At 39.8% G+C, this 14,505-nt stretch overlaps 3 protein-coding genes across 15 annotated transcripts in view; 1 reads left to right on the top strand and 2 right to left on the bottom strand.

Annotated features, from left to right (window-relative positions):
* si:dkey-237i9.8 (platelet endothelial cell adhesion molecule) overlaps nt 1-2,946 on the bottom strand; it is a 22,518-nt gene extending 19,572 nt beyond the window's left edge. For all 10 annotated transcript variants that reach the window (XM_034891123.1, XM_034891128.1, XM_034891129.1 and 7 more), the window contains exons 1-2: nt 2,809-2,946; nt 2,667-2,702 (exon numbers count right to left, since the gene is read on the bottom strand). In XM_034891123.1, the coding sequence (XP_034747014.1) occupies nt 2,667-2,702; nt 2,809-2,851 (79 nt within the window). In that variant the 5' untranslated portion in view covers nt 2,852-2,946. The remainder of the gene's footprint in view (nt 1-2,666; nt 2,703-2,808) is intronic.
* LOC117956277 (excitatory amino acid transporter 3-like) overlaps nt 1-14,505 on the top strand; it is a 381,877-nt gene that overhangs the window by 66,250 nt on the left and 301,122 nt on the right. The window lies entirely within an intron of this gene.
* The window catches only part of rptor (regulatory associated protein of MTOR, complex 1), a 184,551-nt gene continuing 179,077 nt past the window's right edge, over nt 9,032-14,505 (bottom strand). For all 4 annotated transcript variants that reach the window (XM_034891052.1, XM_034891060.1, XM_034891069.1 and 1 more), the window contains 3 exons: nt 12,213-12,329; nt 10,981-11,110; nt 9,032-9,495 (listed from right to left, as the gene is read on the bottom strand). In XM_034891052.1, the coding sequence (XP_034746943.1) occupies nt 9,427-9,495; nt 10,981-11,110; nt 12,213-12,329 (316 nt within the window). In that variant the 3' untranslated portion in view covers nt 9,032-9,426. The remainder of the gene's footprint in view (nt 9,496-10,980; nt 11,111-12,212; nt 12,330-14,505) is intronic.

Here is a 14,505-nt window from a genome sequence, read left to right as displayed (position 1 = left end):
TTTCTTAATTACATTCCGAACAGAGGATATTGGCATCTGAAAACGCTTTGCTATCTTCTTATAGCCTTCTCCTGCTTTTTTGAGCGGCAACTATTTTCAGTTTCAGTTTTCTAGACAACTGCTTAGAAGAACCCATGCTGCTGATTGTTGGGGCAAGGTCAGATGAGTCTGGGCATTTAAAACCTTAAGACTGACATCACCTGGTCTTTCCAGACGATGATTGAGAACAATCCATGACACCGTCAGGTCTCAGCTTTCCAAAGGGTGCAGTACAAGGTATTAACTCTGCAGAGTGTCCAAACTTTTGCAGACGCCATTTTTTAGTTTTCTGTTATTTTGAAAGTGTAAATGATGGAAATAAAATCTAACTTTTTGTGAAATATTATACAAATGTCTAATCTGTCAATTGATGCCTTTTGGAGATTTTTTCCATCTTTTATTGGCTTCTTTATGCACATTAATACAAATATTTACCTGGGGTGACCAAACATTCAAACCCCACTGCACATCAGTCACACAGCACAGGACATAAATATTAATGAAATACTAAGATACAATATACCTACGTGCAATATACATTAATAATAATAGTAATACAAATATAAGAACAAATATTCAAATATACACAGGATGGGAAAAAAAATGTAGAACTGGTTATATAATATGCTAAAATGTGAATAAACCATTTGTGCAGGTTGCACTTAGTGTAGTTTAGATTCAAACAGTGTTAGCACTTATAGTAAAAATAATTGAAAAATATATTTAACCCTCAAGGGGCACGTTGGGTTCCCTAAGATAAAGTTAGCAGAGAGAAAATAAAAACTTAGTAGACTATGTTCTTTATTGTTATTTTACTATTAACAATGAAATAATAATAATACATTTTTTAACTTATCACAAGTAATGCCATAATTTATGTTTTTGTAACAGTTTATTATTGCACACATATTTTTTTATTTGTTATATTAAGTATTTGTTAATGATTACCAAATGATTGGCAAATCTTTGAGAAATTATTTGTAAACTCTCAATAAACATTATTAAATCAAAGAAAGTTGCAACTCATGATTTGATTAACTTGTGAGTGGTTAATAAATACTTTGTATAAAGCATGCATAAATATTATTTTGATAGCATTTTTCTGAGCACAAATACTCCTCTCATATATCACCATGAAAGATTTATTGTTACATGGTGCTCTAATAACCACTTCATAATCATTAACTAATTATTATAAGCATTAGTAGCAACTATACAAATACGGTCTACAGATCTTTAAAAGAAACACTTATGAAAACTGACACTATCTATCTAAATGTATAAACTCATTATTTTATATCACACTAATGAAAAAACTAATTCTAACATTGTTAACCATTTATTAAGGAGAGTTATTCATTTGAGGTACATGTACTGTATGTACTTTAGTTTTTCTTTTTATGCTTCTATATACTTCGACTGCATTACATTTCAGAGAGAAAGCTACCACTCTTCACTCCACTAGATTTCTATAAAAGCTATGATTCCTTTTCAGATTAAGATTTGACATAAAAAAATGGATAAGACTATAAAATACAAGACATTAATGGAGATTAGACCAGTTACAAAAAGTTCTTTCTCTATGAGTTGTCAGTTCAAAAGGGATTTCCCCTTTAAGCCTCTCCGATGCTTTCATTTAGATAACTGTTCAAGACCCAAAGAAGTCAGATTATCCAATATTTCATTAAAACAAAGCAAAGATCAGAGAAATATCTAAAAAACATGAAAACAGATTTGTGTAGCTGACTTTGGTTTTTCTTCTCTACCTTCCCAATAATTATCTCATGACCCCTCAGATGTATCTCGTGGCCCTTTGGAGGGGCCTCACCCCTAGGTTGGAAACCACTGGACAAAACTACACAAATGTATATAAAGTAGCTAACATAAGCTCCACCACTTACAACAATAACATGCTGCTCACATATTCATGCACTAGTATTACAAATCAAATAATGTTATGTACAAAAAAAATGTCACAGGGACGTTTAATTCTTCTGCCAAAGTAAGTATTTTTACATTTGATACTGTAAGTACATTTCACTGATACTTGTGTACTTTTACTTAAAAATTGAAATGCAAGGCCTTTATTGAAATGATTTTTGAATTGGGGTATTGATACTTTTACTCAAAATCTAAGCAGTGAGCACTGTGTCTACTAGGAATAAATATTTATTTTTTTCTATATATTTTCTAGTATATGTTTTCAGAAAGTTACACCAACCAATCAAAAACATTAATATATAATAATTTTTCTTTTTTCATGCCTTCCATCACCAACCAACTCTAGAGGGAGGGGTGTGACACTGCTCACAATCCCGTTCCCAACGCTCTCTCCCACAGCTTGGTCACCGATGCCACACACCAGCGATCAGAAAGTTCTGATAACAAACATGACTGTTTCCACTAACGACCATGTGTCTCTCTTGGCTTCGGAAGTGTTCTCCAGCGGGTGGCATCTTATAGAAAAGTCTTCCAACTCAAAGCTCAGTCCAAATGAAAAGAAAAAGCAATGGTGCTCCATAAACACTGAGCCATTTTGAAACTCCTCCAAACAGTGACAATTCTGTGGAATATTTCCAAGTAAGCTGTCTCTATGTAAAGTGTAATTCATCTTAGATTATACTTACGTTGCTCTGCGTTCACCGTTCTCCCTGCATGGACGTCTTGATGCAAGACAAGAGAGTAAAGCACCTGGTTAGAGACAAATCTTATAAACCGCCTCCACAAAAAAAGCAATCCAGAGAGAAGAAGACAGGTAAGTGGTCTTACAGCTGGACAGGAGCGTGGAGGTGAGCAGTAGTAGGGGGACCATCCTGTCTCAGGAACACTGAGGCTCCCAACGCTGCTGGCTGTCCTGGGGGTTAACTGACTTGTGACTTTGCTGGCTGATGGGTGGTGTGTGTGTGTCGGGGGGGCAGATCTGACAGTGGTGGGCGGGAGCGGACACTAAGGTGGTGCTCTACCTCAGCCACTCAGTGGTCAGCCAGCGGTGGCGGTTATCAACCCGAGCAGCCTGTCGGCTTGGCTTAATTTGCCAGGAAGTGAATGTTGTTTCCTCAGGATGTTCGTGCCGCCCGGCTCTTTGCTGCTGTGGAATGTTCTCTCCTTCGTGTGTGTGTGTGTGTGTGTGTCTGTGTAAAGGTAGTCAAAATACTGTTGTATTGATTGGGGTGCAGTAGTCAGGCCCTTGAACTCTGACCTCGGCTGGCAGAGCTGTAGGTAGAGACATGAACAAAGCTCATTTCCTGAAGCGAAGATAACACTGAGAAGTGCTTTTCACAGACAAAATTCTCAGCCTGGCTCTTATTGGACACAGGTAGGTGGAGCCATTGTCTATGTGTCCATGTACTTCCCGACATAACGGGCTCAGGCGAGCCCCTGGTTAACCACCAGAAGAGTCAATTTGGAGTTGAAAAAGGAGGTGGCGCTTCAATAATGGAGATTCTTGGTGAAGTGCTAAACCCAAAATCTAAGATCAAAATCTAGGACTGTTCCAAAAAGTGAAGAAAAGATAGCACATCTCAAGTTCCCTTGTTAAGGTGGACAAAATCCTGTCTTTTCATCGGTTAAATTAGGCTCACATCACAATAAATCAACAGTGACGCATTTCAGCCCCAACATGTTTAAAATGAATAAATATGACATTATCAAATACAGAATCATATAAAAGTTAAATTGTGAGAAAATAGCTCAACTTTCATTTTTCAAGTCTGCATTCATCCTCATAATGGGATGTCTCCACATGCCCACAGCGTCCCAGCAGGCTAACCAACTGTAAGCACAAGGGCTGTGTGTCGTTCAAACATCTTCAGTGCCAGTACATTTTTGATGCCAATTTTATGAAACAAAAATAAATTACATGACGGCAAAAATGGTTTATTGTTCATTTCCCACCATGTGAGTCTGTCTCTGTGTGTTAACGTAGAATTTTTCCTGTGTGTCCACGACGTGTAACGTAAAACAGCCTAAACCGGATTCATAATCCACGCTCTTAGTTTTATGAACAAGAGCAAAGTTAAAAAGATATTCACAGATTAAAACTTTAAAATGATATTAAATCACAAATGACTTTGATAATGTAGTAAGATTCACAATGAGCAAATTTTTTTATCAAAACTTATTTTTTAAATAGTTATAATGAGTTGAGTTATAATTGAGGTACGTTTGGAGACAATAGCTCATTTAATCATTAAATTAATAGATAATTTTATGTCGGTTTTGTAGTGTAAAGTTGTAGTTCGTAGTTCCTAAGCACCGCCGGCTGCTACTTGAGACCAATCTTATTTCTCCAGGTTGGAGGACGGCTCATTTAGATAAAAAATTAGGTTTTAGCTCATTGTTAACCTTACTGCGTTAGGAAAGATCAAAGTCATTTGTGATTTAACATTATTTCACTATAGAGTAATGGATCCCAGAAGTCTGAATTTGTGAACATCTTTCCTACTTTGCTCACGTTTATAAACCAAGGGAACAAATTTGTATTCTGTGCGCACGTTTTAGTTTTCTTTTCACCGCTGACCCCAGGGGGCTCTGTAAAATTGGGTAATGAATGACGAGACATTTTTCTACACTCGATACTAAGGAGGCTGTCACTCCCCAATGTGAGTCGAGTGCAGATGTGTGCATGCTCAGATTTAAACAGTTTACAGCATAACGTGTCATACGGAAATTTGTGAAATCCATAAAATAAACTTTTCTCATTACCAACAATAACAGAAGATGGGAATCATTTCAAAAACGTTTTAGCTATCTATCATTGTTTGATTGCTAGCTTGTAGCTAAGATAGCAGTCGCTTCAAAAAGGTTTGATCTATGATTGTTTGATTGCTAATGTTAGCTCAAAACGCCATTCAACTGGCAGCCTTTGTTGTGTTTCATGCTAACTTTTAGCCATCCGTGAACGAACTTGGTTAAGTAGGTCCACTTTTACTGTATTGATATTACAGAAGTCTCTCGTTAGCATCTTGTAAGCTACTTGTCGCAAAGCGCCACATGCGCAACTTATTGCACTCAACTCACGTCAGGCAGTGACAACGCAATTCAGTCAGTGCCTAAAAAGTATTACATTTGGTAGCCAGCCTTAGCATGCTAACTAACTCAGGCTACCTGCAACAACCAAATAAAGATTATTTTCATGAAAAGGGATATCCTGAAATGCTAGGTAACTAGGACTACAGTTGAAAATTACCTGACTAGCGAACACTGGGGCATACAGAAATGTTGATTAATGTGCATTACCATAATCAAATAAATAAATACAAATAAGTGTCACTGGGGAGAAGGCCACTACAAAAGAAAAAGTGACTTCTGAACAGTACATTTTGAAAGAAAACTAACTGTAGTTAAATGGAATTCCAATGAGTTGACATTTCATTGCATTGAATTGTAAACAATTTTTTGGCTTATTTATATATTTAACTCTTAATCTTTTCCATTGTATTTATTATATATACAGTAAAATTGAAGACAAGGTGTGACACTTTATTGGAAATTTCTGGCTGGTAGATTTTTGAAAAGTAATAGATTTTAATACCAGCTGTGCATTTGTAAATTAAACAGTTTGTTACATGACTCCAATCCCATTATTAGTGTCGTGGTAGGGTGCAGTTATAGTACATACATCATGTTTTATTTCAGACTCCTTTTATCCTTATCCATATCCAGTGTAGAAATTCTTAAACCCTTAAGGGCTACGGCTTTATACTTAGTGCTTTATGTGCCATTTTACTTATTTTACATTACAAAGTCAATGTAATATTCATGAGCATTACTCTGTTGTATAATGTCTTCTCTGGCTATGGATGATATTTATTATTAGGGTTAGTCTGAAAGGACATCCTAAGTTTAAGGATAAAAGTCAGGATTTTGGCCTCTACCAGCCCTTTAACATTTTGTCTTGTCTTAATCAAAAGCCAGCCCGAGCAATTAAAACATTAAAATCAACACAAATTTAAAAGACCCAGTTAAATGTCTTGATATTATTTGATATTTAAATTAAATATATAAAGACATTAAATAAGGTGTACTTGATTCCTCCCAACGGAGACTTTAAGACCGCATCAAATTTTGTGTTAAAGAAAGAAAAGAATTTAAATTAGAGCATTGATACAGCTAGACAATATGACCATCCAAACTGGTCGAGATTACAATTTTTCATAATGTGGACAAAAGACTACAGCATACTTTTGTTTCAAATGCCAGAAACAGACAGAATCCGGTGTAGTATTTGGTTTATTTCATTGATTTCATCTCCTGTCTTGTAAACCAGTCAGCAAAGCAGTCTAAAGTCACAGAGAGAAACCTGATTGTTTGCATTTTTCCTTTACTACTTTGTTGAAGTCTCTTGTTTTTTCCAGATCTAAAATCTTAAAAGTGGAAACAGAATTCTTAGAAATTAATGTGATTTGGAGCCAAAACACACGTTATTTGGACTGAGTGGGTGACGTGGGGCTCTGTGACGGGGGAACCCTGGGGCGACTGCAACTGCAGCAGGTTATGCAGACTGTGTGGAGTGTGTTCCCAGTTCACTTCCAGTCCACAAGCCCAGTCCCTTCTGGGGAACAAAGCAAAGCTCGGGACAGCTGATGCAGAGGGGAGAGGTGGGCGTGGCAGGAAAGAAAGAAAGGAGGGGAGGGGGTCGGCTGATGGGGTACGTTGGCGATGGAAAGGGGGCACGGCAAGAAGACTTAAGTGCAGTGAGAGTGTGTATACGTTTGTGTGTGTGTTTGTGTGTGTGTGTGTGTGAGAGAGGGTAAGGCTGTCCCCACTTTTTCCCCCTCCACCTCAGAGGCTAAGGCCAACATACGGAAGAGGATTAGGGCCACATGTGACAATTGTATTTGAGTTCTGAGTTTAAAGTCAGAATTCCGACTGTTTTTCTTTAAAAGTCTTTTTTTTTTTAAATTCAGAACTCAAATGATTTTACACATGGCCGTAATCTTCTTTCCTACAAACAAAATGCCAGCAGAATAAAAACATGAAATTAAAAAGAAAAACAGAAAGAGAAAAAAAAAGATTTTAAAAACTACATAAGCAAAGGCTGCAGCCCCAGAGAAGAGGCACCTCGTTGGTGAGACAGCACAAAAAACACAACTCATAGCCCCTGTTCTAATAAAAGAGGAATCTTTACCAAAATGACATTTAGGTCAACCATGTCCATGATCTCTGGCGTGGCCATGCACCCGCACCTGGGGGGGGGGGGGGGGGGGGGGGGGGGGGGGGGGGGGGGGGGGGGGGGGCGGCTCATGATATACCTGAGCGAGATTTTGATCGCAGTCCAAGAGTTGACAGAGTGAACATGTACAGGTACAGAGTTACAGAAGAGTGGGTTACACTTTACTAGTTTTCTACATAGCAGTGACATGACACCGTCACTAATGTGTCATAAAACATTATAAACAAGTCATAAGAATTATGACATAATGCTTTTTTTTTAGTAAGTGTTGTTCTTTTTTTTATGACAAGTTAGGGTTATTGTTAGGGTAAGGGTTCATGCGTCATGACAGTGTCATGTGAGTGTCATGGGTTCATGACAGTGTCATGTCACTCTTATGTAGAAAACTAAAGTAAAGTGTTACCGAAGAGAGTGACAGCTCTGAGGCCACCCATGAACATGCAACCTACTTTGTGCCTCCAACTCAGTGAATAAAAAAATGTAACCAAACAAGCCTGGCAGTAAAAAAAAAAAAAAAAGCTTCCAGAAAATGAAAGATGGTCCAAACAGTGACCCCTGGTGTGAAGAGTCACATAATCTAAAAGTTCTCCAAACCTACTGTGCTGTGTGCTCAAAAGTTGCCTTGGCTGTTTGGAAAATAAGAAAGCGGCCCTCACTGTGGGTTAGATAAACAGCCAGGGCCAACTTTGACTTATGAGCTCAGAAAAAGATAGACTGACTGTGTCTCGAGCATGTCTGCAGAGTATTTGCGGAGCTTTTTTCTTTTTCTTGCTATCTTTTGATTCCACAAAGGGAGGATTTGGACATTTTGATTAGCAGAAAGTTTAGTCAATTACTGAAAATCTGATATCTGATATCTTTCCTGTTACTGGTGTGAGCAGATGGTGTAATATCGCACCAATCTGGCTCTATTAAGTACATAAAAAGAAACCCAAACCTCAAAGTGGGTGTTTGTATTGCTATACTGTGGCACCTTTGGATGCCTCCGGCGGGTTCTGGGTCAGTACATCTGTATGAAGCTATTGATGCTGCTATCACCTTTTGAACGGAAGCGCTATTTTCAGTCAGAAACGTCAGGGGAGGAGCTTGAGGCTGAATCATGTCAAGTTTTTTATTGCTTTGGAGGGCAGGGGGGTAACGCAGGCTCCCTTGGGGGATGTGGTGCTAATCTTTTACCAATGCAGCCCTCCTCTGACTGTGCTAGATAGAAGGGGATGTATCATCCTAGGGTCAATGGAGGGTTTCCCTTTTTTACAGGCGATATGTTAAGAAACAAATGAACCAACAATCAAACCAACAATCCCCTCCCCCCCGCAACAAAATGGGCTTGTATTGAAAATGTGACTAGGGAAGCAGGAAGGAGAGTTCTAGCATGGGAGCAGGCATCTTTTATGGACATCAGTTAAAGTCCAAGGCTATGAAGGCCCACAGTGGGGCACACATCTGTGCTATCACACACACACACACACACACACACACACACACACACAAACACACACACACACACACACACACACACACACACACACACACACACACACACACACACACACACACACACACACACACACACACACACACACACACGTCAGGCCAGAATGAGCACAGTTCTTCCATCTGTGTCAGTCTCCTACAAACGTCTTGCCAGGAGTGCAGCAAGATGGCAAAACTTTGAGGCGCCTGTTAAAATGAGTTCAGAACACACCGAAGTCCGGGTCCAGCGGAGGGCCAGTCTGTGTTTTCTGAACCAGTGAATGTGTTTTTAACAGTGTGTGTGTTGCCCTCTGTGGGCGACCCCCCCTTCTCCCTACCCCCCCAGGTTGGCGGGGGTCACAGTTGGTTCACGTAGTGAGGCTTGCTGCGTGGCGAGGGCGAGTCCCCGGTCACCGGTGGGTACCACTTCTTTTAAAATAGAACTTCTAATCTTCAGTATACGCTATTTTAAATATCACACACTCCTCAGCACAGCAGAGTCTACAATCATTAGCTTCATAATAAGAATATGAATGAACAGTGAGAATAATAATAATAATATATATCGTCGTCCGTAGCAGTCAAGCTTTTGTCAGCAGCCATCACTAGAACATTCAGGGTGGTAATTGCATATGTACAAAACGAAGACGTCATTTACATCCCGGCGCTCTGGGCTCGGGTTCAGAAGTCATATGTGGTGGATTTAGAGTTGGGGGGCGGGGGTGATGAATGCTGGTGTGTTATCTGAGCCTCTTCTCTGCTGAATAGATGGACATGTAGTAGTCGTTGCTGCCTACTGCCAGGTGGGGCTGCAGGGAGACAGAGAGAGAAGGCAGTTCAGACTTGTTTATTACTCATTTCTTGTTTATTACAGCTTTTTTTAAATAATGAAAACAGCTGCCTGCTAGGGCTGCCCCGTATGAGGAAAATATGCACTATCCAATACCGTTGTTAAATATCGCAATAACAATATAGCCTGCAATAAATAAACCAATACTGAAGTGTATTCAGTTCTGCACTTCTACTGCTTTCAACATTCTGCTAAAATACAACAAAGTGCATGTTGAATTTAAAACAAATTAAAAGCATATCATTTCCAACATTCTTTTACAGAACAAATTGAACATTAAATTGAATATAAAAGGCACCACTAAAACCATAATGAGAGTTAAATTTTAGTTTTCTACTGATAATTTCTTTCTACTAAAAATCGGACTGTCTTTCGTGGTATGTTGCAGCCTTTCGCGATGTGTTTGCTGCACCAGTTGATATTGTGATGATGATTAAAAAAAATTATGTATTGTGCAGTCCTACTGCCTGCTGCTGAAAAAAAAGGGGGATGAGATCAATGTTCAGAAAAAACACTTGGGGTCAGAATGACCCCAGGACAACACAAGGGTCCCATGACATGGTGCTTTGGATGCTTTTATATAGACCTTAGTGGTCCCCTAATACTGTATCTGAAGTCTCTTTTCTATAGACCTTAGTGGTCCCCTAATACTGTATCTGAAGTCTCTTTATATAGACCTTAGTGGTCCCCTAATACTGTAGTTAAAGTCCCCTAATACCATATCTGAAGTCTCTTTTATATAAAACGTAGTGGTCCCCTAATACTGTATCTAAAGTCTCTTTTATATAAAACTTAGTGGTCCCCTAACACTGCATCTGAAGTTTCTTTTATATAAAGCTTAGTGGTCCCCTAAAACTGTATCTAAAGTCACTTTTATATAGGTGGAGGCTGGGGGTGTGGCTTTGACCAACTGTCACTTTGCCCATTTGAAAGCCATAATGTCTCTCTCTCATGGGTGGGCCAAATTCTCTGCGCGTGAAAAGCAGAAAAAGGGGAGATAACCTTTCCCCTTACGACCTCATAAGGAGCTAGATTCCAGATCGGCACATCTGAGCTTTCATTTTCTTAAAGGTAGAGCAGGATACCCAGGACTTGGTTTACACCAATCACCATTTCTAGCCACTGGAAGACCATAGGCAGGCTGGGGGAACGCTTGTTAATGTTAAAAAAAAAACTCATAAAGTGACATTTTTATGCCATGGGACCTTTTAAAAACACAATACACAATTAATATGACATAGTAATACATACAAAATTAAGTGCAGGCAGGTCAACCAAAAGCCTGTTTAAGATTTTTTTAAACATAACACAACATCAATTTAAAACATAGTATATGTGGTATTATAAATGACACTAAACTCACAAACTCCACAGAATGTAGAGACATTGTGAAATGGCCCATGATGAATACTGCTGTGGTGTGTGAGCAGAAGTGTTGAGTTACCCAATGAGGATGGAAGGCCAGGCAGCTGATGGCCCCGATCCTTTGGCCCATGAAGCCGTCATAATACTTGATGTTACTGATCACATCGCCGTTGGCGTTGTAGACCGCTATGAACTGGTTCATCGACCCGCTAGAGAGCAAAGGGTAAAAGAGAGTGAGAGAACGAGTGAGACATGACATCAAATCAATCATTTGCTGTGTGTTTACATGATAACCTATGTCCGACTGCAGGGACCCCGGTTCCAGTCGGCCCAAAATTATTTGTTCTGGGAGATTGGTCAATCCTTAGCAGGGGATGTGTCTGCAAGTTGTATGTTCTTAAAAAATAAAAATGGTTTCTTACAAAAAAAGCGTACGCAGTGTGTACTGAGTTGGATTTCTGTTGCGGTGACATGCAACCTTCCGGACGGGTGTCAGGTGTACTGTCCGGTTAAATGCGGTTCTTAGTAAAGCCAAGAAAACACAAAGAGCGGTATTTTCCACTTCTGATTTAGACAAGTGGAACAAAGTTCAGAGGACAAAAAAGGAAGAATGACAGGATCTGACGTTAACATTGTGGACACTTTTTCTTGGCTGAGACCTGCATCTACACAAAGATTTCTAAACAAGTGAAGCCTAAATCCTTAATATAAATTATAATTATACTTCTTCCTTATAATTACAATAATCCTTATCCTTATAATATCACTTGTTATATCACTTCTTATAAGTTAATGTGTATTGCAAATATTGAACCCATGCTTAGACTGATGGAATAAATGTCTTGGTTACCGCTTAGGTAGAGTAAGCGTAGTTGTAGTATCGCTTTGCCAGACCTTCCTCCACAGCGGTGTGGAGGAAGGTCTGGCTAGTCCACACAGCATTATGGGATGGGAGAAAAACATCCTGTGGTTTATTGGCATTTCAGATTAATCAGATAGTCTAGCTAGCTGTCTGGATTTACCCTGCCGAGATCTCAGGAGCAGTTAACCATAGTCCTCAGAAATCCACCAGAGTTTAAAATGACTAATTGTAGGTTGTAAATGAAATTGTATTATACATGTTTCCTTTTTCATCCAAACATTATGACAGGATTTATAATGTGCATTATATGCTAGTGTCTGGTCCCCGATACACAAGCTTCAAATAGCTTACCAGGGTGTCCAATTTCACATATGTGCATTATGTCTCATGATCGTACTAATCTTAACTACTGTGAATAGAATTGAACATAAACATGAAAGAGAACTCACCAGGCAAACAAGTTGGCCTGTGGGTGGATGTCCAGGGCTGTTAACCCTTTCACTGTCTGCAGCACGTTGATAGAGTCCGGTGAGCGCGGTTCAAAGAACCGAACGTCCCCGTTAACACTGGTGGGAGACGTCAAAGTCAGTACAGGCAAAAAATAATACATACATAAAATACATAAAAATTGTTTGTGTCATAACAAAACTCAGGAGCAGCTTCACTCTGGATACCTGAAGAAGGTTCAGAAGACTTTGTTGACTTACACAGAAGCATTTCACGAAATCTCGATCAAGGAGAATTTAGGATCAAACATAATCGTTTAACCCGAGTGCCATCCCGAGATCTGAAATTCCTGTCTTCTTCAAAGTGTTTTTAAACATCATGCTTGAAGGTGTTACGTTTGGTTGGACTTTTAATGTTAAAAAAAGTAGGGCCCTCAAAACTCACGCGCTAAAAACAAGTTAATGGGAATTCCTTTTAATGCCACTTATTTAACGCGTGATTAACGCAAGGACGTTCTGAACAGGACTGGATGGCTAGCAGAAACAAAGCTCCTTGAGCAGAAATGGATCAAGAAAACGGTCTTCGGAAGCCCTTACAGGTGCTAAGAGGCACCAGTGCAGTGCCCAATTTCTTGGCCTCCTGTACTGCTGCTTGTAGCTTTCTCCAGAACCAATTTACCCTGAAATAAGTTACAGAGGGACCCCAAGACACTTAATAAACCACCTGTTGGTTACTGTGTACTTGTACTTGAGAGGAAACCATAAATGTACTTGACACAATGTAGAAGATTCAGATTCTACTCACAAAATGCCACCTTAAAAATTTGACGCATTGAACTATCCAGCATTATATTCGGGTCAAAAATCCCAACCTTGAATTATATTGTAATGAGTGGTAGTGCCTCTCTTCTTACTTTAACTAAACATTTGAAAGGAGAATTTGCATGGTGCGGTTACAGGCGGTTTTATATGGCATAAGTAAAGCACCTCCTGTTTGTTTTTTTATTATTAGTTTTTTTAAATAAATCTCAACCTGTAACCCCCAATTTCCACCGGATGCGTAACGACTGCGGATCGGCTCTATGCTCCGCCGTCCGTCAAGACCCTCCAAGTCCGGATTTGTTGCGGAACAGCTGCGGCCATGACTGACAGCTGAAGTCTCGAGGACACACAACATCTTCACGTAGAATAGAACCACAAAACCAACAACAGTTTGTTTCCATCCAGAGGAGTAGAGGGGGAACAACTCTGTGCTGTGTTTTCAAGGTGTAGTGCAGGGAACTATGATCCGCTGTGAGCTAGGTCTATTTAATTAAAAAAATTAATCGGATGTTTTATTTTGTTTCTGTGCTCAACTTCCTGTGCCGCACTATCTGCTGTGTGCTAAATTGCTGAGGAGCTTTAGGGAATCCTGAAAAAATAGAAGCTCTGCGTATCTGCTCTGTAGGACTGCGGATCGCAGCCCTCCAGAGTTGGAGTCGGGACGCAGCCGTTCTGCGGTCAGTGGAAATACACACATTGACTTTAATGGGAACCTATTGACTCCGTGAACTGAGTTTCCAACCAAGTAGAATAGCACTTGAGCATTAAAAACTTGATCAATATCCCTTTTTGTTTTTTGGAACAGATTAGAAAAAAGTGAGATTATTCCTGAGCTAACTACGGACAATCCTGTGATTAGTTGCGATTAAACATTTTCATCGGGTGCCCAGATGGCCCAGTTGGTAGAGCGGGCGCCCATATATAAAGGTTTACTCCTCGACGCAGCGGGCTCGGGTACGACGCCAACCTGCGGCCCTTTGCTGCATGTCGTTACCCCTCTCTCTCCCCTTTTATGTCTTCAGCTTTCCTGACAAAAATAAAGGCAGAAAATGCCCAAACAAATGGTTTAAATAGAACAAAAAAAATATTTTCATAGGTCGACAGCTCTAAAAAAGTTATTGCAGGGGCCGTTAACACATGTGCTTACCTAACTCATGAACCCCAACACCTCAGCACAGAAGGAAAACAATGTCAGCCTGACCATAATAATAGCAGAAGAGCCTATCATTAGGTGTGTGCTTATAAAGGTTAAGTGTGTGTGTGTGTGTGTGTGTGTGTGTGTGTGTAAGGTGTCCCGTCATCTTCAGGGACACAGAGTAGAACTACTCCTCTGCCTGAGACAGGTGCTGCTGTTATGTCGGACACTGACCTGGATGAGTTTGGGGTACCACTGTCTCTACTCACACAGCATGCTCCCACAGTAAGCTGCAACATTCCACCATAGTGTGTGTGATTTGTAAGAGACAGAGGCAGA

The sequence above is a fragment of the Etheostoma cragini genome, chromosome 2 (genome assembly GCF_013103735.1).
Source record: "Etheostoma cragini isolate CJK2018 chromosome 2, CSU_Ecrag_1.0, whole genome shotgun sequence".
NCBI lineage: Eukaryota > Metazoa > Chordata > Actinopteri > Perciformes > Percidae > Etheostoma > Etheostoma cragini.
The sequence above is the reverse complement of the archived record's forward strand: the minus strand, read 5'-3'. Positions and strand labels throughout refer to the sequence as shown.